The sequence below is a fragment of the Microcaecilia unicolor genome, chromosome 11 (genome assembly GCF_901765095.1).
Source record: "Microcaecilia unicolor chromosome 11, aMicUni1.1, whole genome shotgun sequence".
Lineage (NCBI taxonomy): Eukaryota > Metazoa > Chordata > Amphibia > Gymnophiona > Siphonopidae > Microcaecilia > Microcaecilia unicolor.
The window spans coordinates 64,229,758-64,255,488 of NC_044041.1; the positions used below are offsets into that span (position 1 = coordinate 64,229,758).

The 25,731-nt window shown below is 46.0% G+C and overlaps 1 protein-coding gene across 1 annotated transcript in view; it reads right to left on the minus strand.

Annotated features, from left to right (window-relative positions):
* RNF10 (ring finger protein 10) overlaps window positions 1-25,731 on the minus strand; it is a 132,779-nt gene that overhangs the window by 33,211 nt on the left and 73,837 nt on the right. The window contains 7 exon segments of the mRNA XM_030219861.1: window positions 6,376-6,393; window positions 6,396-6,476; window positions 6,769-6,886; window positions 13,161-13,294; window positions 13,501-13,699; window positions 23,136-23,240; window positions 23,651-23,811. Coding sequence (XP_030075721.1) covers window positions 6,376-6,393; window positions 6,396-6,476; window positions 6,769-6,886; window positions 13,161-13,294; window positions 13,501-13,699; window positions 23,136-23,240; window positions 23,651-23,811 — 816 coding nt within the window.

The window sequence follows — 25,731 nt, forward strand, 5'->3', positions numbered from 1 at the left end:
TGGCATGAAAATGCCAGTGCTCTATCCCCACATAAGACAGTCTCAAACAAAAAGGACCACAGCACTTGCCAGCTTGGATACACAGCGTGCTTTTGTTAGAGGAACCCTTCTCCACCTGCCATATGCCATAGCCAGCAGCAACCTACTGACATTAAGGACTGACCAACACCCCCATAACAAAGCTCACTTGGTCTGCATGGATTAAACTGGCAGGTATACCTCTAATCTTTCTGCCAAAATGCGTGAAGAGAGTCTGAGATCAACATTAATACGTGAAAAATAAGACCAATGCCATGTTATCATAAAGCGGGAAATGCTGAGCCTCCACTACAGCATCAAATTACGAGATTAACAGGCCTATGAGTTTGATTTGTAGCAGTTTATAATATTCCCCTGCTGAGCTATCCAGATCTGGGGCAGAATATAAAATTTGAGGAAACGGATTGCAGATTGTACTTCTTTAGCAGAGAGTGGCTGGTTGAGTCAACGCAGACCCCTCAGGGGGTGGGGGCATACCCTAGCCTTGTAGGTAATCCTGAATCTTATCAAGCAGATGGGCATGGCAATTTGGGCCACTATATAAATCCCTAAAATGGGAGAGAAACACTTCCGCTATTTCCTGCACTTTAGTGTGTATTTTCCATTGGGAGTCTCAACAGTGGGAATAGAGCCACTAAGACTAGGAGGCCTCCTGCTCCTGCAATCAAAACACAAGTTAGTCTATCAAAGACAAACCACACAAACATTGCTGATCACAAGCACTCCTACTGTCCAAAGAATCTAATATGCTTAAACAGGACAGCTATGAACAAATAAAGTAAGCCACAGAGTTCAGAACTAAGATAATGGTTCCCCAGGAGGGATAGTATTAAAGTCCTGGGCATCCTGCAGGGAGTCCAGTGTTTCCCATTGGAAATTAGTGAATATTTTAAGAATAGCTGGGTAGAAAAAAAGAAAGCGGATCCCCCAGTCATAAATACATAAGTAATGCCATACTGGGAAAAGACCAAGGGTCCATCAAGCCCAGCATCTTGTCCACGACAGCGGCCAATCCAGGCCAAGGGCACCTGGCAAGCTTCCCAAATGTACAAACATTCTATACATGTTATTCCTGGAATTTTGGATTTTTCTGTTTAGTAGCGGTTTATGGACTTGTCCTTTAGGAAACTGTCCAACCCCTTTTTAAACTCTGCTATGCTAACCGCCTTCACCACACTCTCCGGCAATGAATTCCAGAGTTTAATTACACGTTGGGTGAAGAAACATTTTCTCCGATTTGTTTTAAATTTACTACACTGTAGTTTAATCGCATGCCCCCTAGTCCTAGTATTTTTGGAAAGCGTGAACAGACGCTTCACATCCACCTGTTCCACTCCATCATTATTTTATATACCTCTATCATGTCTCCCCTCAGCCGTCTCTTCTCCAAGCTGAATAGCCCTAGCCTCCTTAGTCTTTTTTCATAGGGAAGTCGTCCCATCCCCGCTATCATTTAGTCGCCCTTCGCTGCACCTTTTCCAATTCTACTATATCTTCTTGAGATGCGGCGACCAGAATTGAACACAATACTCAGGTGCGGTCGCACCATGGAGCGATACAACGGCATTATAACATCCTCACACCTGTTTTTCATACCTTTCCTAATATACCCAACATTCTATTCGCTTTCCTAGCCGCAGCAGCACACTGAGCAGAAGGTTTCAGTGTGTTATCGATGACGACACCCAGATCCCTTTCTTGGTCCGTAACTCCTAATGTGGAACCTTGCATGACGTAGCTATAATTCGGGTTCTTTTTTCCCCACGTGCATCACCTTGCACTTGCTCACATTAAACGTCATCTGCCATTTAGCCGCCCAGTCTCCCAGTCTCGTAAGGTCCTCTTGTAATTTTTCACAATCCTGTCGCGAGTTAACGACTTTGAATAACTTTGTGTCATCAGCAAATTTAATTACCTCGCTAGTTACTCCCATCTCTAAATCATTTATAAATATATTAAAAGCAGCGGTCCTAGCACAGACCCCTGAGGAACCCCACTAACTACCCTTCTCCATTGTGAATACTGCCCATTTAACCCCACTCTCTGTTTCCTATCCTTCAACCAGTTTTTAATCCACAATAGGACATTTCCTCCTATCCCATGACCCTCCAATTTCCTCTGTAGCCTTTCATGAGGTACCTTGTCAAACGCCTTTGAAATCCAGATACACAATATCAACCGGCTCCCCTTTGTCCACATGTTTGTTTACCTCCTTCAAAGAATTGAAGTAAATTGGTCAGGCAAGATTCCCCACACAAAAGCAGTGCTGACTCGGTCTCAGTAATCCATGTCCTCGGATGTGCTCTGTAATTTTGTTTTTAATAATAGCCTCTACCATTTTCCCCGGCACCGACGTCAGACTCACCGGTCTATAATTTCCCGGATCTCCCCTGGAGCCTTTTTTAAAAATGGGCGTTACATTGGCCACCCTCCAATCTTCCGGTACCACGCTCGATTTTAAGGATAAGTTGCATATCACTAGCAGTAGCTCCGCAAGCTCATTTTTCAGTTCTATCAGTACTCTAGGATGAATACCATCCGGTCCAGGAGATTTGCTACTCTTCAGTTTGCCGAACTGCCCCATTACGTCCTCCAGGTTTACCGTGAAGTCAGTAAGTTTCTCAGACTCGTCCGCTTGAAATACCATTTCCAACACCGGTATCCCACCCAAATCTTCCTCGGTGAAGACCGAAGCAAAGAATTCATTCAGTCTCTCTGCTACATCTTGTCTTCCTTGATCGCCCCCTTTTACCCCTCGGTCATCCAGCGGCCCAACCGATTCTTTTGCCGCTTCCTGCTTTAATATACCGAAAACATTTTTACTATGTTTTTTTTGCCTCTAATGCTATCTTTTTTTCGTAATCCCTCTTGGGCCTTCTTTATCTGGCGCCTTGCATTTGCTTTGACACTCCTTATGCTGCTTCTTGTTATTTTCAGACTGTTCCTTCTTCCATTTTCTGAAGGCGTTTCTTTTAACCCTAATAGCTTCCTTCACCTCACTTTTCAACCAGGCCGGCTGTCTTTTGGAGTTCAGTCTTTTTCTAATTCGCGGAATATGTATGGCCTGGCCCTCCAGGATGGTATTTTTGAACAGCGTCCACGCCTGTTGTACAGTTTTTACTCTCTCAGTTGCCCCCCTAAGTTTTTTTTTTACCTTTCTTCTCATTTTATCATAGTCTCCTTTTTAAAGTTAACGCTAACGTATTTGACTTTCTGTGTACAGTTACTTCAGGTCGATATCAAAACTGATCATATTATGGTCACTGTTATCAAGCGGCCCCAGTACCATAACGTCCCTCACCAGATCATAGCGCTCCACTAAGGACCAAGTCTAGAATTTTTCCTTCTCTCGTCGGCTCCTGCACCAGTTGCTCCATAAAGCTGTCCTTGATTTCATCAAGGAATTGTATCTCTGTAGCGTGTCCCGATGTTACATTTACCCAGTCTATATTTGGATAATTGAAGTCACCCATTATTATCACATTGCCCATTTTGTTCGTAAAGCATTGCACAATGGTGTAAACCTCCTTTGTTCCAACGATGCTGGGGAATAATCCTGGAACAGTAAAACTGCCTTCTCCTCATATTGGAAGGTCTCTCGGTGTTGTCAATAGTACTAGAGTAATTCCACCTTGTGAGCATAGTTTAAAAGCTACACTATAACCACCCAGGGTTTCATCTGTCCAGGCCTTTGCCATCCCAGGCAGTGAGTCCGTTCCACCCTCAGGGAATTGCCCCCACGTGTGGATGACAGAAAACAGGCAAGCTGAGGAGCTTGCTTTCTGTCAAAGATTTGGGCAACCCGACAGGTGCACTTTGTTTCTGTAGGACATATTTTCTATCATCGAGTTTATCAATTGGGTCTTTCAATTGGGTCCTTAAGGCCTCTAGCTGTGGTCCCAATGTGCCAGTGGTGTCCTCTTAATCAGACATGCGCTGTTCCAGCTCTCCTGCTTGGTGATTCAGCTCCTCAAATCTCAATTCGAACCCTTGGATTTGTTCAAACAATTTCTCCCACCTGGGTTCCAAAGCTTACATTATCACAAAGGAGAGCTGAGTAAGTTGCTCTGCCTAGAATTCATGTGGCGCAGGCCCTGCTGGGTCTGCCATTTTATCCTCACTGCGTGTCTGTGCTTTTTCTTATCGTATTCCTTTGGAGGACATAGCACAACCAGACACATGAGAAATCTATCCATAAAAGTCAGCACTAGGTCTCAGGACTTGTTTGAAACAGCAAAATTCAAAATGTGGCTGGTTAGATAAAGATAAGAGCAGGGAGCCTCCAGAACACTGCAGATTCACATCCGCACTGCTCACGCCATCACATGATCTCCCTCCCAGTCCTTTTTAAAACATACACACACACATGGTTCTATTGGCAGAGGATTCATGGCTTTAGGTATACGTATACTCCTAAGCTGTATGGCATGGGTAGACAGGTGATGCCCATCTCTTTTCCTGACATTAAAGATGACCATCTCTGGAAAACATGACTGAAGTCATCAAACAAAAACAAAAAAAATAAGGTTTTAAAGTATTCTATTAGAACAATTTGCAATAAACAGATGGGGTTTGAACGGTTGTATATACAAAATAAAAAAAAGCTGCAGAAATTCAAACAAGCAACTGCTTAAATAGTAATTTTTGAGAAATTGAGCATTAAAGTTCAGAATGGATCCACCACTTTTGTCATGTTTTCCCAGACAGTCAAAACTGTTATGGCTAAGTAACCCCCACAATACCATTCCAGAAACTGTACTTAAGCTTCAGGCATACCCTTATCAATAGAAAAGCAATCTAAAGTTCTGTGGTTTCTGTTAGATTCTACGCTATCTCTGGGTCCAGCAGCAGGCATGGGCTCCTAATATATATAGGCAACAGACAGTTTAAACTAAAAAAAACCCTTTATTTATACTTTTATTCATGCGCTTGGGTTCACTATGTAACAAAAGTCTGTCCTCTCTCAAGCAGGGATTTCAATTTAAAAGTAATCCTTCAATTTAAGCACCACAAAGGCCTCTTCTCTAACAGGCCTGACAATTAAACACAAAAATAGGTTCTAGCAGTCTCTGCCCCTTATATATGAAGGCCTGTCCTACTTTGCAGGCTGTAGTACTCAAACTCCTCAGCAATATCCCAGCTACAGCTGGCCAGGTTTGGAGGCAGTGAACTAAAGCCATCTTTGGCAGGGTATGGAAGCCTTCCTTCAACTCCCTCCAGGACCTCCCCGACTCTCCCATCTTAGACGATTTATTTTCCCTGATCTGAGCCACAGCCATCTGCCTAGTAATCCAAGGTTTGGTCTGTTGACATGGCCCGGGGATGATGTGCCTTAAGGGGAACTAGTGTTTGCCTAGGTAATTCCTCACAGTGGTAGACAAAGTATTTTTAAACTGTGTCAGTTATGCATAATTAGGCCACTATTCTACAAGGAACAATTGTGGATATTAGTTCAGGCCCTAATTTTTCCATGTTTCGATTACTATAATGTGCTATACTCTCTGTTATCAACCATTTCAAAAAGTAGGCTCCAATTGTTACACAGCTGCAAAGCAGATTTTTAAGACTCGTAAATATAACGGTTACACTATTACTGATCCAACTGCACCGACTGCCAAGACAGGTACAAATTAGATTTAAAGTGGTGTGTATGAATACGTGCATCTTGAAAGCTTTGTGATATTGTACGGAATTTTGGTTAATTTAAAAAAAAAAACCCTTTTCCTAAATTGGTGTGTATGATTTATAAAATCCGCGAGAGCTCTGTATCAGAATACCTCACACATTATATGTTCGGTATTTGGAAGAGAAAGTTAATACAGGAATACCTTACTCTTACACTTTCCAGTAATTAAGGCCTTAACCTATAAAAATAAGACACTACTTTTACTTACCAAGCTGCTTTACTGTGGAATAACTTTACCCAGAGAAAAAAGGAAAGGGGACGAGATTTGACATACCACCTTTCTGGGATTACAATCAGAGTGGTTTACTTATGAACAAGTACTTATTTTGTACCTTGGACAACGGAGAATTAAGTGACTTGCCAGAGTCTCAAGGAGCTGCAGTGAGAACTGAACCCAGTTCTTAGGCTATTGCACTAATCATTAGGCTACTCCCCTACTCCTGATCTTAGATTAATTCCTTCATATTGGGAGTTGGTAGAAACAAATTAGAATAGAACGGAAACAGACACCAGGTGGTGTTTTGATGATGAGAGTGGCATATTAAAAATAAAGAGAAAAATAGTCAGTGGTGGCACAGGGTTGGTCAGAGCACCATACATAAGATCTACATAGGCCTACAGTGTCAGTTATTTCATGTGGGTTTACTCACATTTGCCCTGTTTCTCTTCTCCTCCATCTCAATTCTATGTTCCCGACGTTGCTCATCTGCAGCCTTCTTTAGTCGCAGGCGTCTTCTCTTCTCGATGTCACCTGGGATGTGCACAGCAGAAAACATGATACAAGTTCTGACCATGGACCCCCTCCCCCACAAAGCTTACAGCATAACCTTTCTTCACTCTCCTTAGACCCAAAGCTTTGTGCACATACTGCTCCTGCACTCCTCATTCAGCCACCAGCCAGAGCTCTAAAAAAGCCTTCCACAGAGCCTCCACTGCTACATTCTTGGTATACTCCAGAAAAAGAAGACTGAATCCCAGCACCTCAAAACTCCTGCATCTCTGCAGTAACACAGAAAGAACGGTAGTGGATATGGGATAAACACCTGCAAACATGGCCAGGGTCTGTGTGGAGATGCATGGTGGCAGCAGGTCCAGTTCACAAAGGCTGAACTCGCATGTGAAAGGCAGGTGCCTCAAGTATCTATGACGCCGTCTCACTTCCTGCAAAGTGAAAGAGTGAAAGCAATCAATGCTCAGGGGCAGGGGGTTGGGAACATTATGCCCTCTCTCAAGTATAGTGAATGATACATACCTGTAGCAGGTGTTCTCCGAGGACAGCAGGCTGATTGTTCTCACGACTGGGTGACGTCCGCGGCAGCCCCCACCAACCGGAAAAAGCTTCGCGGGCGGTCCGCACGCAGGGCAGCCCACCGCGCATGCGTGGCCGTCTTCCCGCCCGTGCGCGACCGTTCCCGCTCAATTGAATGACAAGCAAAAAATGATGATGAAACGCAACTCCAAAGGGGAGGAGGGAGGGTAGGTGAGAACAATCAGCCTGCTGTCCTCGGAGAACACCTGCTACAGGTATGTATCATTCACTTTCTCCGAGGACAAGCAGGCTGCTTGTTCTCACGACTGGGGTATCCCTAGCTCTCAGGCTCACTCAAAACAAGAACCCAGGTCAATTGAACCTCGCAACGGCGAGGATACAACAGAAATTGACCTACGAAGAACAACTAACAGAGTGCAGCCTGACCAGAATAAATGCGGGTCCTGGAGGGTGGAGTTGGATTTACACCCCAAACAGATTCTGCAGCACCGACTGCCCGAACCGACTGTCACGTCGGTATCCTGCTGGAGGCAGTAATGTGATGTGAATGTGTGGACAGATGACCATGTCGCAGCCTTGCAAATCTCTTCAATAGTGGCTGACTTCAAGTGGGCCACTGACGCTGCCATGGCTCTAACACTATGAGCCGTGACCGTGAACCCTCAAGAGCCAGCCCAGCCCTGGGCGTAAGTGAAGGGAAATGCAATCTGCTAGCCAATTGGAGATGGTGCGTTTCCCGACAGCGACCCCTAGCCTGTTAGTGTCGAAAGAAAATAAACAATTGGGCGGACTGTCTGTGGGGCTGTGTCCGCTCCAAGTAGAAGGGCCAATGCTCTCTTGCAGTCCAATGTGTGCAACTGACGTTCAGCAGGGCGGGTATGCGGCCTGGGGAAGAATGTTGGCAAGACAATTGACTGGTTAAGATGGAACTCCGACACCACCTTCGGCAGGAACTTTGGTGGTGGGTGCGGAGCACTACTCTGTTGTGATGAAATTTGGTATATGGAGCATGAGCTACTAGGGCTTGAAGCTCACTAACTCTACGAGCTGAAGTAACTGCCACCAAGAAAATGGACCTTCCAGGTCAAGTACTTCAGATGGCAGGTATTCAGTGGCTCAAAAGGAGGTTTCATCAGCTGGGTGAGGACGACGTTGAGATCCCATGACACTGTAGGAGGCTTGATAGGGGGCTTTGACAAAAGCAAGCCTCTCATGAATCGAACGACTAAAGGCTCTCCAGAGATGGCTTTACCTTCCACACGATAATGGTAAGCACTAATCGCACTAAGGTGATTCCTTACTGAGTTGGTCTTGAGGCCAGACTCTGATAAGTGCAGAAGGTATTCAAGCAGGTTCTGTGCAGGGCAAGAACGAGGTTCTAGGGCCTTGCTCTCACACCAAATGACAAACCTCCTCCACTTAAAAAAGTAACTCTTTTTAGTGGAATCCTTCCTAGAGGCAAGCAAGACACGGGAGACACCCTCAGACAGACCCAACGCAGTGAAGTCTACGCCTCAACATCCAGGCCCTGAGAGCCAGGGACTGAAGGTTGGGGTGCAGCAACGCTCCGTCGTTCGCGAGATGAGAGTCGGAAAACACTCCAATCTCCACGGTTCTTCTGAGGACAACTCCAGAGAGAGGGAACCAGATCTGACGGGGCCAAAAGGGCGCTATCAGAATCATGGTGCCGTGGTCTTGCTTGAGCTTCAGTAAGGTCTTCCCCACCAAAGGTATGGGAGGATAGCATACAGGAGCCGGTCCCCCATGGAGGAGAAAAGCATCCGACGCTAGCCTGTCGTGTGCCTGTAGTCTGGAACAGAACAGAGGCAGCTTGTGGTTGGTCTGAGAGGCGAAAAGGTCCACCGAGGGGGTGCCCCACTCTCTGAAGATCTTGCGTACCACTCTGGAATGAAGCGACCACTCGTGCGGTTGCATGACTCTGCTCAGTCTGTCGGCCAGACTGTTGTTTACACCTGCCAGGTATGTGGCTTGGAGGAGCATGCCGAACTGGCAAGCCCAACGCCACATGCCGACGGCTTCCTGACACAAGGGGCGAGATCCGGTGCCCCCCCTGCTTAGTTGGTGTAATACATTGCAACCTGATTGTCTGTCCGAATTTGAATAATTTGGTAGGACAGCCGATCTCTGAAAGCCTGCAGTGCGTTTCCAGATCGCTCGGAGCTCCAGGAGGTTGATCTGCAGATCCTTTTCCTGGAGGGACCACAGACCCTGGGTGTGAAGCCCATCGACATGAGCTCCCCACCCAGGCGAGATGCATCGTCATCAGCACTTTCGTGGGCTGCGGGAATTTGGAATGGCCGTCCCAGGGTCAAATTGGGTCCGGATGGTCCACCAGAGCAGTGAAGTGCAGCAACTGGTGGAGAGGCGGATGACATCTCTAGATTCCCGTGGCCTGAAACCACTGGGAAGCTAGGGGTCCATTGAGCAGATCTCATGTGAAGACGACCATGGGAGTCACATGAACTGTGGAGGCATATGACCCAGAAGTCTCAACATCTGCCGAGCTGTGACCTGCTGAGACGCTCTGGTCTGCGAACCAGGGATAGAGAGGTTGTTGGCCCTCGCTTCGGGAAGGAAGGCTGAGCGTCTGGGTATTCAGCAGAGCTCCTATGAATTCCAGAGACTGTGTTGGCTGGAGAGGGACTTTGGGTAATTTATCATAAACCCCAGCAGCTTACAGAAGTTGAATAGTGCACTGCTAGACCGGAGGGCTCCCGCCTCCGAGGTGCTCTTGCCAGCCAATCGTCGAGATATGGAAAACGTGCACTCCCAGCTTGCGTAGGTACGCCGCTACCACCACGAGACACTTTGTAAACACTCGTGGGCAGAGGCGAGCCCAAAGGGCAGCACAAAATACTGAAAAGTGCCGTGCGCCCAGGCGGAATCTGAGGGTACTGTCTGTGAGCTGGCAGTATCGGATGTGAGTGTAGGCGTCCTTTAAATCCAGGGAACATAGCCAATCGTTTTTCTTGAATCATTGGCAGAAGGTGCCCAAGGAAAGCATCCTGAACTTTTCTTTGACCAGAATTTGTTCAGGCCTCTCAGGTCTAGGATGGGACGCATCCCCCCTGTTTTCTTTCCACAAGGAAGTACCTGGAATAGAATCCCTGCCCTTCTTTGCCGTGGTACGGGCGTCAACCGCATTGGGCGCTGAAGAAGGGGACGGAAAGTTCCTCTGGCAAGTACCTGCTTGTGATGGGAGCTGAAAGGAATTGGACTCCCGGAGGACAATTTGGTGGCAGGGAGGGCCAAATTCAGGGCGTAAATCCGCACTTGCACTATTTGGAGAACCCAACTGGTCGGAGGTTATGAGAGGCCACCTTTGGTGAAAAAATTTTAACCTCCCTCCGACGGGCAGATCGTCCGATACGGACACTTTGAGGGCGGCTATGTTCCCGTTGGATCCAGTCAAAAGCCCGTCCCCGGCTTTTGCTGTGGAGGCGCAGGGGGCTGCTTAGGCGCACGCTGTTTGACGATAACGAGCGCGCTGGGGCTGTCCCTGTGCCTGACGAGGCCTTCGGGCCGGCTGGGTGTACCTACGCTTTGCAAAAGAATAGGGCACAGCCTGCCTGGCCCGGGAAAAACGTCCACCTGCTGAGGTGGGTGCTGAAGGCGCCCGGTGGGAGAGCTTGTCGAGGAGCGGTTTCCCCGCTGGTGCAGTTGGTCCACCAGCTGCTCGACCTTCTCAACCAAAAATATTTATCCCCCCGGCAAGGGCACGTCGGCCAGTCTCTGCTGGGTGCAGTTGTCCAGGGTCAGAGGCACGCCAGCCATGAGAGCCTGCGCATCACTATAACCTTGGGCCGCAGCACGAGATGCCACTTCACAGGTGTCATAGATACCCCTGGACAGGAACTTTCTGCAGCCTTGCAGCTGCCTGAACACCTCCTGATACGGCCTGGACTGCTACCGGCGGGAGCTTATCGACCAGGGTTCCGCCCAGTGTTCTTCACATGTTCCGCACGGGATGCTCGTATAGAGCTGGTATGACTGGATGCGGGTCATGAGCATGGAGATTGGTAGGCCTTCCTCCCGAAACAGTCAGAGTGCAAGACTCCCGCCCCAGGGGCGCCGAGGCGGTATCCCTCGAACTCCGTGCCCTCTTGAGAGCAGAATCCACGACCGCCGAGTCATGGGCATTGGGGCCGCATTAACTCTGGGTCCGAGTGGATTCTGTACTGGGACTCTGCTTTCTTGGGAATGATGGGATTAGATAGTGTCTCATTCCAGTTCCGAAGCAGTGTCTCTTTGAGAACATTGTGCAACGGCACCGTGAGGACTCTCTAGGTGGTGATGGATAGTCGAGACCTCGAGCATCTCAGCCCTCGGCTCATCCACAGAGGACCACGGGGAAGGGAATGCAAATAGACAATATCCCTTACAAAGGAGGCAAAGGAGAGGCTCTCAGGAGGCGAGAGCTTCCTCTCTGGTGAAGGCGTGGGGTCCGAGGGGAAACCCGCAGACTCCTCTGAGGAAAAATATATGGGGTCTTCCTCTTCCCCCCACGAGGCCTCTTCCTCGGTTATCGGACATAAGCTCATGTAGCTGAGTCCCTTAACTGGGCCCGGCTCGACGTCGAGGCACCGAGGGCCTCGGTGTCGTCGAGCGGTGGACTCCCGCGCCGGCGGGGGACGAAGCTCCCTCATCGACGTCGACTCCATCTGCGTGGCGGTCGAGACCGGCGCCGCAAGGCGGCGGCGGTTGTCGACAGCCTCGGCACCGGGCTAGAGCTCGCCGGCGCCACAGTCAACGGCGCCGGCACAGCCTGGCGCATCAGCCCTTCCAGGATCCCCGGAAGGATGGCTCGGAGGCACTCGTCCAGGCCCGTTGCCGGAAAGACTGGGGGGCCGTAGAGGTGTCGGTGCCGGAAGCTGCTCTAAGTGCTGGGACCCCTGAACGCGTCGGTACCGTCCCTGACGAAGGGGATCTCTCCTCTCGACGCGGACGCTTCGGCGTCGACTCCTCGCCGGTACCGAGAGCCGGATTGCATCGAAGGCGACCGATGACGGTGCTTCTTAGATTTCTTGCGGTGCCCGTCATCGGTGCCAGGTGGAATGGAGGAGGAGGAGGTCGATCCCCCTCGGTCTCGAGGAACCGGGTCAGACAGGTTCGGCCCCGAGGGCCATGGGCTGAGGGAGTGACCGTGGCAGATTGCCCCAGCGGCCTCTCACCCCTTACCCTCACCGGAGGACCGGCGGGCCGACGGGACCTGTGCTCCTGGGTGTCTATGCCATCGGTGCCGATTTCTCGGCATCGATACCGGTACCGGAAGAACCGGCCGTCCGATAACCGATGCCGTTGAGGTCGACGTCGAGGGGCCGGCGCAAGTTACCAAAAAGACGGTCCCGAGAACTTGCCTCGCAACCTGAGTCCGTTTCCGGAGACCAAGACACAAAGAACAACGACTTGATTATGTGCTCCGGCCCGAGGCACTGGAGGCACCAAGCGGGGGTGTCGGTCTGCGAGATAGGCCGGCCGCACCAACCACACTTCTTAAATCCACTCGGGACCTTCGAGGACATCGACAGAAAATCGCGTCGGCGAGTTAAAGTCGTCGATGGTGGCGGTAAATCACACCTCGAAAAAATAATCGAGACCGCGAGGGCCACAAGGCCGCAACGCGACGCCCCCGCTAGAAACGAGGGAAAATAAATCAAGTGCTCTCCTCTTTTTTTTTTTTAAATGTAAAAGGAAAAAACTGGAGCGCGCGGCAACAGAAACAAAAAATAACGAATTCGCGAAACAACGCGACGGTTTTCCCCGGGGCTGACTAAGAGAGAGCGGCAGTCGCACGACTCTCTCCAGGCGCGGAAAAGAAAAGACTGAGCGGAACGGTCGCGGCACAGGGGGCGGGAAGACGGCCCGCGCATGCGCGGTGGGCGTGCCCTGCGTGCGGACCGCCCGCGAAGCTTCTTCCGGTTGGTGGGGGCTGCCGCGGACGTCACCCAGTCGTGAGAACAAGCAGCCTGCTTGTCCTCGGAGAAACTCTGGTACACTGATAAAAAAGCTATATAATGGAATTCCAGTATGAATAGTAAAGCTATAATTAAAAAAAAAAAAAAAAAGTTTCCAACACCCTCTGTCTCTAAAACCTTCACCAACAAAGGGGCTTACCTACAACATGAACAATGAATCTATACTCACCTCTGTCACAGAGTGTCCATCAATCTCCACCACAGCAGCCGTGATCTTTTCGGACAATTCTCCAGGCTGGCCATACTCCTGAACCAGGCAGCGAATGTTCACAGGATGCAGATACATGTACTGCCCATCCTCAGCTGCAAAGACATCAGCCATGGCACGAGTATGCTGCGGACATGCTCCCAACCCCTTCAGGCACTGCAATAGACCAGTCTTATCTGTACGCCTCCTCCCTATAAAGGGCACAATTCTCACTGCAAAGCAAAGAGATTTGCCTACAAGACCCTTACCCCTCACATCCCTACTGTCCAAATTCCACCCCTACCTGGCACCTTACACGTACCTTGATAGAAGTAGTAGAAGGTAGAACCATTACAAGGTCCAGCAACATTTGCAGCTTTCGATTCCATCTGGCTCTTTTTAGCAGTAATGGTTTCAGCATCATTTCCTCCTGCAGCCTCCACATCCCCAGCCTCCTCAAGAAACAGTGCAACTGTAGAGCCCACCTCATCCTCAAAGGCATCTAAATACTGCAGAACATTCTGAGAGAGACACAAACTTCAGCATCAAACTAAAATCACTGACTTAGGAGGGGGAGTGCCCTAGTACAAATGACCAAATTTTGAGAAGCTATTAGCTAGCCATCAGAGGAAGAGGTTTATTAATGAGGATTTATGGAGAAATTAGATCTTACCTGCTAATTGTCTTTCCTTTAGTCCCACCAGATCAGCCCAGCAGTGCAGGTGTTACATCCATTGACCAGCAGGAGGAGATAGAAACTACAGAAGTGTGCTGTGCCATATAAGGACACTGTGCAGCTCTTAAACCGGCATTTTGCTTATCAAAGCAATTTTACCCTTTGTAAAGCATAAGTACCGATAACCTTCATTCATTCACAAAACAGAGTAAAGATATCATAGAAAACACTACATTATTCAACAGGAACTAAAACCGTTGAGGCAGAAACTACATCACATGGAAACTGTTATTATGGCGGGAAAACTGGAGGGACTAAAGGATAAGAAAATTAACTGATAAGTTAAACATGCATAGAATGTTTGTACGTTTGGGAAGCTTGCCAGGTGCCCTTGGCCTGGATTGGCCGCTGTCGTGGACAAGATGCTGGGCTCGATGGGACCCTTGGTCTTTTCCCAGTATGGCATTACTTATGTAGATCTAATTTATCCTTCTTTAGCACCTTCACCAGATCAGTCCAGAAGGTGCGAAGACATAAAACAGTGTTCAAATAGGGAGTGGATCGGAGACCACGTTGCAACTGTGGAAGCTCCAAAACCAGCTTCTTCTTGAGCTGCGACATCCAAGCAATAGTGTTGAAAATGTATGGAGGAGACTATGTTGCCGCTTTGCAAATATCAAAGCCCCCCTTGTGGAACGTGCCTTTAAAAGACAAAGGAGGTAATTTGCCAGCCAGTCAAAACGCCTAAAGAAAAACATATCCATTTCAGCAAGCTGTTGTTGCTTAGAGGCAACCTCTCCTTTTATTCTTCCCAAAGAGAACAATTTATTAGTTCTATAAAAATCATTAGTTTCTTCCAGATATCTCATCAAGGAAACACAGAAAAATGAAGACCATATGGCCTATCCAGTCTGTCCATCCATACCATCTACTTATCCCCTTCCTCTCCCTTAGAGGACCTATGTACTGTCCCAAACTTGCTGAATTCAGTTAAGTCTTTGCCTCCGCCGAGAGGCCATTCCATGAATTCACCCTCTTTCCTTCAAGAAAAAATTCCATATGATCTTCTCTATGAAAGGATGGAAGAACTAGAGTCTGATTTTAAGTGAAAGAGTGAGACCACTTTAGGGAAGAAGGAAGTAACCATATGAAGACTCACATCTACGAATCATAAGAACGGATTCTGCTTGAAAGCTTTTGTAACAAACTCAGCAAATCAAAGAAATTACCACTAGAAAAAACTGTTTTCAAGCTAATATCTTTAACAGTAGCCTTTTAAGTGATTCAAAGAGAACCTTCTGGAAAGCCTTGAAGACCAGATTCAAATTCCACTACGGATATAAAAACTGCACAACCGGCCGGAGTCATTCATCCCTTTGACAAAATGAACTACAACAGAGTGAAAAGCCAATATTCTCTAGTCAGCCTCTAAACAAGCTAACACCGCAACCTGGACACATTCAAGGAACTCAAGGCGAGACCCTTAATCAGCCCTTCCTACAGAAGCACTCAGTATTTGGAGTAGGGATGCCCAATTAGGAAGAGCTCACTCTGAACACCAGCCTTCAAAGGTCTCAAAACCATGGCATATGCCACCGATGTGGAACACTTCCTAGCCTGCAGAAGAAAAGTAATAATCATCTCTGAGTAACCTTCTAACCTCAGATTTGCCCTCTCAGTAGCCAGGGGTCCTCTCGGTAGAATTGGACCGTGACATATGCGGCCTCTGTACAGAAGAAGCTGGAGGGACTGATCTATCTGGAATTTGATCAGACCTGTGTATAATTGTCTTCTGGGCCAATATAGAGCCACCAACACCACTCACCCTGGATGGGAGGAAATCCTCTGAAGTACTTTGCCCATCATAGGCCATGGAGGAAAGACATATAGGAGGCCCAAGCCTGACCAAGGCAACACTAGGGCATCAAGGGCTTTTGCCCCAAGCCCTCAACATCTACTGAAGTGTGGGACCATGGCACTTACTGTGGTTGCCATCAGATTGAAGAGAGGGCATCCCCATTATCTTACTTTCAGATTGAATCCCTATAGAGAATTCCCATTCCCTAGGATCCACAGAATGCCTGCTCAAAGAGTCCATTGCAGATTCACTTCCCTGCAATGTATACCACTGAAAGAGCTATCAGGTTGTGCGCCACTCAGTGAAAGAGGAAGCAAGCCTCTAGGGCTAGGGGCGCACTCCTTGTGCCTCCCTGTCTTTTGATGTAGGCTACTGCTGTCACATTATCTAAAGACTCAGACAGCCTTCCCCTGAAGAGATGGGGCAAAGATTAGCAGAGGCCTGCAAAATGCTCTCAACTGAAGGTTGAAAAATCATGCCACCTAAAGCTCCCTAGCCTCCCAGTCTGGTATCATTAGTGACAACCATTCAGTCCGAGATCAATAACGGAACTTCCTTCCCACAGGTTGCTATCTTATACCCTCCAGGGCATGCTGCAGCAACCTTATTGGGTCCACAGCAGACAACAACTGTAATCCTGAGATATTAGCAACCACTGACTGAGCAGAGTTGACCGAAAGGGTTTCATATGAGCCTATGTGCCCACAGCACCACTCTCCCAAGATAGCTTCCATGAGGCTGAGGACCTTCATGTAATCCCAGGCATCAGACCTCGTGCAGAGCAACAGAAGGACTTGTGAAAATGAAAGAACAGAAGCTCTACTCCCATGATACACCCTCTCTAATGGGTGTCAAAGATGACACCCGAGTATTCCAGGCTCAGAGGGCTCTAGCCTGCTTTGTTAGGAACAAAATTTATTAAAGATTTCATGAGATAACGGGGAAAACTTAGGCTAAGATAGGATTTAAAATGGAAGACAAGGGAACCATATTGCTCTGAGATGAATACAAAGTGACAGACCACAGGATACAGAGTTGGCTGATTCCCTGTTGAATTACGTTTGAATGTTATTTTTAAGTCATGTTATTTGAGCTGGACCCAGTTATTATAAAATATGAGAAATGGAAAGGTTTGGTTTTTTTTGGAATGCTGAGGTCCTGCGTGATGGTGAGTAGATGAGGGAAGAAAGTCTCACTGCCTGACTTTCCTGCATTCAGGGAAAAGCAGATAAGTTCTCATTCTTGTGTTACTAGCTTGAACTGTGTCCTTATTGCAGAGTAACAGGCTTGTATGATGAATAACTGATGTTCTCTTTAGTTTGAAAAGAACTGTTTATGATGAGGGTGTAAAGAATGTATCTTAAGGAAACTGCAAACTACCCAAAATACTGCAGCTACACTTGTCATGCATGTACCGCACTTTGAGAGGGTTACTCCTTTGCTGATATATTTGCATTGGTTTCCCATTAGGGCTAGGATTTTGTATGGTACTGCCCCTGACTATATGTTGCCCCTTGTTACTTAGCCTTCTCGCAATTCAGTCTTTGGTGCAAGAGACTACCTGCGTCTTCATTTTCCTTCCTGTGAGAAAGTAGTTTATAAATCTATATATTCAGCTACTTTTTCATACCAAGGTACTAAATGGTAGAATTTCTTGCCGAAAAATGTAAGATCCCAACATGATTATTTGGTTTATCATAAGTTTTTGAAATCTTTCCTTTTCAAAAAATGTCTGTCAGTTGAACTGGTGCCTAATCTCCTCTTCCATGCTCCCCATTATGCTTTATTATTGAATTCTTTATATATTTATGATTTTTCCTTATTGATATGTGTGGGTTTATGTATTTTGTTTCATATTTGGTAATGACTTCTTGAATTTGAAATTGTATGGCAAAATGTGGTGTATTAAACTAAATCAGGAAAAGAAGTAATCTCCCAAAATCAGTAATAAATATCCACTATCAAAACAGAGTAGGGAGATTATTATATATGGCGTCACAAAACAGCACTATTCTTCAATCTTATCATTTATAAAGATAAAGTGCTTATTCAGAGGAAAAAGCCTCTAGAAGCCTCCGGTAAATACTTTCATAATTTCAATTTTGTATTTTACTTCGAAGAGCTGGGCTTCGTCATCATTGGCTTTCAAAAACCTCTTTTTAATTCGTTTTATTCTTTTATAGTTCTTTAGACTATCGTTTCTTCTTATAGTTACAAGAACTAGCACCAATACTTTTCTAATTAGCTACTTAGCTTTGAACAGAGTCGATCGTTCGTGTCTACTGCTAATCTGGTCGAACCCCGACCTACGATGGCCATCGTTTCAAAAGACCTGCTTCAGGGTACGGTGGTTCGTTATATCTAAGAAACATAAATAGAAGGATTAGTCTTAATATCTCTTCATTAGAGCGATTGGTGTATTACCAGGTACTGCAATCTTAGCTAAAAGAAATTATGATTTGTACTGATCTAGATATGCTTCCTACTATATTGCAAACCTTCATTCTTTTATCAGTAATTTTATATTGTGATCTCTTTCTAACTGATGCCTGAATAAAAGAACTTAATTTTCAGAAAATGATTTCTTTCTTTTATATCACCTCTGAATAAAAAGAATAGCTTTGGAAAAAGGGTTAGACATGTCATAGGCACTTTTCCCGTAACAGCTTATGTTGAAACTGATTATCCATCCCAGAGATTGCAAGAGCTGTAACATTTTGGAAGTTGCCTGCACACTGCCCTGATAAGAGAATGTTCTGATCAACTAGTTGTCCAGGTAGGAAAGTATTCGGATCCCTTTGCATCTCCGAAATGCCACTGCTTCTGAAAAAGTCCTTGGAGCTGTGGCAAGACCAAAGCATGCTTCCCAGAACTGGATATGTAGACCTAAAATCAGAAATCTAAGAAAACTTTGGTGGGAAGACCAAATAGGAATGTGGAAATAGGCCTCCTTGAGATCCAGAGCAAATCAAAAATTCACCTAGGCATGCAGAAATCATCAGATCAGAGAGTCTCCATCCAGAAATAGGAAACTCAGAGGCACGTACTGACCTTCTTGCAGTCCAGAATCAGGACAAAACACATTCTTTCTTGAGTACAGCGAAATAGATGGAATACCTGCCCTTTTCCCAGTCCACTTTAGAAAGGGGGAACAACTACTCATAGGTTGAGAAGGTTGGCTAGAGTGGTGTCTACTATGACTGTTTTGCAGAAGCTTTGCAAGAGGGACACCAAGGAGGAAATCTACAACTGGTTGAGAAAACGAGTTTATATCCGTCCTTGTTAATATCCAGCACCCAATGCTCAGACATAATTCTGGTCCATTCCTTGAAAAAGGTGGTCAGTCAGCGATGAATCTGTTCTCCTGAAGAATGGAGTGAGATACGATCATTGGGAGGACTGAAAGGTGAGCTGACTGGGTTCCACTCCCATTACCTCAAAAGGAAGATTTTGACAAATTCCTATTTTGCTGAAAAGTAAGCCAAATGTCCTGAACTCCCAGTATTACAGGCCAGAATAGCTGTTGACTAGAAGCAGCGTGTGCTGAAGGCTTTGGATTACCCTCTGGGAGCCATTCGGGCTTAGCCTCACCCTTAATCCAGTCTGCACATCCATAACATTGCTATCTCTGCCTCCTAGGAGATCCCCACATGCCTGTCCCATGTTTTCTTGCATTCAGATACAGTCCTCATCTCCACCCCCCCCCCCCCCCCCCACTGGGAGGTCATTCCACGCATCCACCACCCTTTCCGTAAAGTACTGCCTTAGAGAGTCTACCCTCCTTCAACTTCATCTTATGCCCTCTCGTTCCAGAGCTTCCTTTCAGTTGAAAGAGACCTGCCTCTTGTGCATTTATGCCACCAAGATATTTAAATGTCTATCTCCTCTCTCTCTCTCTTCCAAGGTATAAATATACAGGTCTATGAGTATCTTTATATGCTTTATGATGAAGACCACTGACCATTTTAGTAGCTGCTCTCTGGACTGACTCCATCTTGGTTCTCTCTTTTTCAAATTGCAGTGTCCAGAACTGCATACCGCACTCTAAATGGGGTCTCATTAGAGACCTATACAGAGGCACTATCTCCTCCTTTTTTTCTGCTGGTCATTCCTCTCCCTATGCATCCAAGCATCCTTCTGGCTCTGGCTATCGCCCTTTCCACCTGTTTGGCCACCTTAACATCAGAAACGATCACCCCCAAGTCTCGCTGTTCTTGAGCACATAAGTACCTCTTCTCCTAAATGGTACTGCTCCTTCAGGTTTCTGTAGCCCAAGTGCATGACCCTGCATTTTTTTAGTATGCCAATTTCTGGACCATTCTTCTAGCATCCTCATGCTATCCACACCAGAAGGGCGTCTACCCTATTACAGAGTTTTGTATCATTTGCAAAGAGGCAAATTTTACTCGATAGCCCTTCCACAATCTCACTCACAAAGATGTTAAAAAGAACTGGGCTAAGGACCAATCCCTGTGGTACACCATTGGTAACATCCTTTTCCTCTGAGTGAACTCCATGTACCACCACCACCTTCTGTCTTCTTCCACTTAGCCAGTTTCTAACCCAGTTAGAAACTGAGAGGCCTGAAGACCCAATATCGTGCCATCAAAATTTTGCTTAAGGGCTGCCTCACCCTCCATAGAAATACTAGTCTTCTTCATGACTGCTGCCACAAAGGCATCCATCTTGGCTGCTTAAACTTCTCCTTTTCATCTGGTTAACAAGCTTGCTTATAGCCCTACCCATTTTAATCCTTGCATCAGGGGTCTCCCACTCTGCCAAAACCATAGCCTGGATGCTGCGATGAACAGGAAAAGGCTTGAGGCAGCTTCCTAGAACCATCCATTATGGAATCTCCAGATAAAAAAAGCATTTGAAGTATTGGCAAAGAAATATGCAAAGCCTCCAAGGATTTTGAGATGAGGTATAGCAGCTCATCTTTGTGAAACTGGTGAACAGAAGGATCATCTCCTTCCTCCAAAAGTCCTCCGAGGATGAAGAACTGGGAGGCCAGGGACTGAGCAGGCACAAAGTAAACTGACACAATCCAAATCCCTCCAAGGATTTTGAGATGAGGTATAGCAGCTCTTCTTTGTGAAACAACTGGTGAACAGAAGGATAATCTCCTTCCTTCACAGGTCCTCTGAGGGAGGAGGACTGGGAGGCAAGGGACTGAGCTTATACAGACAAAGCAGACAAATGGACAGTCTGAATCCCAGGAATCCACCTGATCTAAGTGCAGGCATTTGGCAGCACAGGCTACCACAGGTGAAGCTGGGAAAGAACCAGTATCCTGAATGGATTTGTTCCTCCTTAGTAAATAAACTTCTGTCCGGGGCTCAAGGGACAGTGATGTGCTAGAATCCTGAATTCCTCTAGTACTGCACAACTGCAAAACAGCTTGCTGCTCAATCTCTGAGAAAACACAGAAAGGCAAAATGGCCACCACTCCAGCATTTTCTGAGGATGAGCCACAAATGTTATCTTCCACACCATAACTGCCTTCCCACAGACTAGGAACACAACCTGAAGCCAAACTAAATTCCTCTGCTATCCTACTGCACAGATTAGAATCCCCCAGAGCATACTCAGAGGGCTGACAAACAAAACAGCCCAAGAAAACCTCCAGAAATCTAAGTGACAGCACAGGCTGCAGCTCAATTGGCCGAGACACACTGGGACCCCCAAGGAGACTGAACAGAGAGGGGAGGCTTATTGATAGGTCTGCACAGATCAATTTCCTTCTGCAATAGTTCTAGTGATGACTAGAAAGCCGAGCCAACTTAGTCTTTTTTTTTTTATGTGGAGGAATGAAGATCCACATGAATGGGGCCAGACCACTGGGCGCACCACTCCCCTCCCCCCGCAGTTAACAGCTCACACTTGCCGAGATGTCCCCTAGTTGACTGGAACCCAGCTGAGTTAACTGGTCCAGGAGCAGGTTACAATTCTCTATCCAGAAGCTGCACTACAGATCACCTTCCACTTGTTTGAAATAGAAAAATAATGAAGTGTAGGAGCTTTACAGTGTCCTTAGAGCACACTCTAGTTTTCTGCCCTCTTTGTCCACCTGCTGGCTGATGGACGCAACACCCGCCCTTTCTGGACTGATCTGGTGATGATGCTAAGGAATCACCACCTATGGAAGCTGCCCCCACTCCTGTGGTGACCTGGGAGAAATGGTCAGAAATTAGTAAGAAGATGAATTGGCCAAACTGTCAATTGCAGCCAACCTTGTAGAAAATGGTTACAAAGTGCTATACAACTCAAATTACAAAAATATAAAACAGGGGAGATAATAAATGTTGGAGGTGGTGTAGGCAGAAAAGGGACTTTTATCATATGAAGAGAGATGTGAAGACGTTTTGGGAACAAGTGACTACAGTAGGACACTGATTATCCAGACTAACCTCAGCAGACAGCAGTCAGGATAATGGAAAATCTGGATGACTGGACATTCCTTTTGAAAAGAGCACACACTTTTGTATGTTACATGTTGAGCATTACTTTTTGTTTTCAATAATAAATGGGAAAAAATACCACACTTTGTGATAAAAATTTTTTTACTGTATATCAGGCATGTGATAACAGATTACAATAAACACTTTTTAAAAGAATGTAAGCAATCCGGATAACTGTAGTTAGGATAATTGGTACCCTACTGTACTCTAGTTGAGGAGAAAAGTAAGCATTGATCAAGTGCTATTTTTGAAATATACCATTAGACAAAGATGACTCCTATGGGAAGAAGTTTATGATGTTTTCCATTTTGGTGGCAGGGGGTACAATTCCCTTAATGGAAATAACAAGCTTCAATCCAGGGAGATAGATGTCCCACAAATGTTTGTATACTATCATATGATTAAGATCACTGCACTGCATTACCATCTTTTATGTTTGAATCTGTTTATTGAGCAACTTAGAACTTGTACATAATCACAAATCAAACCACATAGATATTATATCTAACACAGAACAGTATTCTCGTGCATTTTACATTTTATGTCCCAACCCCCCACCCTTTCCATGCCCTCAGATACCTTTAACAGACATGTTTCTTATAACTCTTCAACATTGCCAGCATTCAACTAATCGATTTCTCCCATAGGACCCAAATACCGGCGTCCCAGTGTCTAACCTTACCATCTTTTAAAATTCAATAAGATTTGAGGGGGAAAGGAGGCGGCATTTGAAAAACAGTCATAAAACAGATCAATGCAGGGGGGGAATCATAGGAGGATCTCGCTGTGCTGAAGGTAATGTGTGCAAGTTAAAGAATACTACAAGTGTTACCCTGCTAAATACACTAGCATTAAAAACACAATAAAACACAAAAATTGAAAAAAAAATGTAGTGCAAGGCTTAAGTAAGAAGCCATGAATAAGAGGAAGAGGAACTTGTCCATACTTGATAAAGACTTTACCTCACTTTCCTGGGGAAGGTTTGTGATCAATGTAGGCTCAGCCAAGGTCAGATCTTCCAGAGATGTAACATCACTTTCATCAAGGGAAAGTGCTTTCTCTCGATCCTATATTCCACAAAACAGCAGTTAACCTGGAGATAAAACACCTTACACAGCCCCCACTACTTCTGCTGCTCCTACCTAGATATTAAACCACTAGTTGCACATGGCTTGTAATCCAAGCACACCCTACTCCTCCCAAAGTAATTTCAAGTATGACTGGGTTCCACTGCTACCCCTCCTCTTTGGAAGTGGAGGAGTAGCCTAGTGGTTAGTGCAGTGGACTTTGATTCTGGGGAACTGAGTTTGATTCCCACTGCAGCTCCTTGTGACTCTGGGCAAGTCACTTAACCCTCCAACGCCCCTGGTACAAAATAAGTACCTGAATATATGTAAACCGCTTTGAATGTAGTTGCAAAAACCTCAGAAAGGCGGTATATCGTCCCATTTCCCTTTGGCCTCTAACTGGCTCTCACCTTCAACTCTTGAATGGCTGCCTGGATGAAGCAGGCTTCAGGATTCTGTTTCTCTTCTTCATACTGCTGCAGCAGCACCACTTTCTCCTCCCAGATCACTTGCTGTAGAAGTTGCTTCCGTGAAGCTAGCAATAGCTTGGAGTACTGAGAGTGCTCTTCATCTAAAGCAAAAAAGGTCCATCTTCTATATTAGCCTATAAATTCACAGCTCCTTTCCATAAATACCAGACATCTCCTGCTGGGACACACAGCATAGTCACACAAAAACAAACTGTGTACAATCCTTAAAGCATAAGAAAACATCCATTTTCATAAAGAGTGATGAATATATGAAACAGTCTCCTAAGTTGAGGTGATGGAGGCAAGCACAGCATCTGAATTCAAGAAAGCAAGGGACAAGGACAGAGGATTTTTAAGAGTAAGAAAGGGATTTTAGAGCTTAGTAGTTTGTGTAGATGTGCAGACTAGATAAGCCATCTGGTCTTATCCGCTGTCATTTTCTGTGTAAGCTATCAGCGCCCTTGGTTAATCAGTATAGAATTCTAAGGGCAGAAAGACATTATAAGAAAGCAAATAAGGACTATTCTGTGCACTCAGTAGTTCTGATCACCTTTTCATACCCTTGCCATCACCCTAAGAGATATGAGACCTGCCAGCCAAATTTGGCTATCTAAAGGAGACCACTCATCCTCCTGCTAATTCTAAGCAAGCTTCTACTTTATCAAAAAATAGCAAAAGCAGCAGCCTAGCTGTATCATTTTCCTCTTTTAGCCTTCTTTTATGACTCGTGAACATCTGAAGCTATTCATAAAAGTGTATTTTTAAAAGGAAGGTAAATAAAAAAAAAAAATCTATATATATAAAACTCACCCTCAACGTTCTATTTGCCACTGACGTCCCTAAAGCCAGGTTCGTAAGTTCGAAGCTCTGAAGCCACACAAAATCACAGTTTGTGGGCCCCGCCCTCGCGTCAAACGTTATGACGTTGAGGGCGGAGCACATTCTCAGCTCCAACGTTGTACTGCACTGTAGCTCTCGCACGGAGGCTGCAGGGGGGCCGGCGACACACAGAGACACAAAGGGACGGAGGGGAGCCTTGCTAGCGCCCGTTTCATTGCGATTTGAAACGGGCCTTCGTTACTAGTAAATCTATAAAACAGTATAAGTGCCACCTTTTTCCACAGGTTATGAAAATGCCTGTGAATCAGGGCTAGGAAAGGGAAAAAATAAGTACCTGCCACCAGACCTAGTTGGAAGAAGAACTGCTACTCAAGGAGCAGTCTAGTCTGTGGTGGCTGGCCTTGGAGGTGGGCCAAATAGGCCAGACAAAAAGAAGCATCTTTATTAGAATCAGAGCTGGGACTGCAAGAGCTGGGGATGGGTGAGGGGGCAGCAGCAGTACACAAAAAGAGGAAAGGAGAAAGAAATAAAGGTTGCAGCAAAGACACTGAAGAAAAATAACATCTGAAACAAAAGTAAAAGCAACATACAGAGTACTGTAAAGAATTTACCACTCCCTCACCCCGCTCCAACAATCTTCTCATTTGTCTTTAGAAACAGTGTTCACTGTGGCTTCTGATCTTCTCTGCACTGTCCCCAACCTATTTCTTTAATTGGTTTTGCAAGTGCTTAAAATTTCCACTATATAGGGGGTATATTAAATAAATTGAATTTTGGCAGTCTTCCTTCTAAGTGCAGAGAAAGTTAAGGAAAAATTATGTCTTTCCTGCTAATTTTCTTTCCATTAGTCCCACCACACCAGTTCAGAACTCGTGGGATGTAGCAAAACACTTCTCAAGATGGATGGGACCTGGAAATCCCTGCCCAAATACCTTTCAATACCAAAATCAGCTTTTGGTCTTGCTTCTACATTAAGCTGGCAGTACTTTGCAAAAATATGAAGAGACGACCACAACACTACTCTAAATGTTTATCACAAAACAGCTACGCTTATGGTAGAAGGTAAAATTATGTCTTACCCGATTATTTTCTTTCCTTTAACGCAGCAGATGAATCCAGGAACTAGTGGGTTAAGTCCACCTACCAGCAGGTGGAGATAGAGATAAACAAACTAAAGGCAG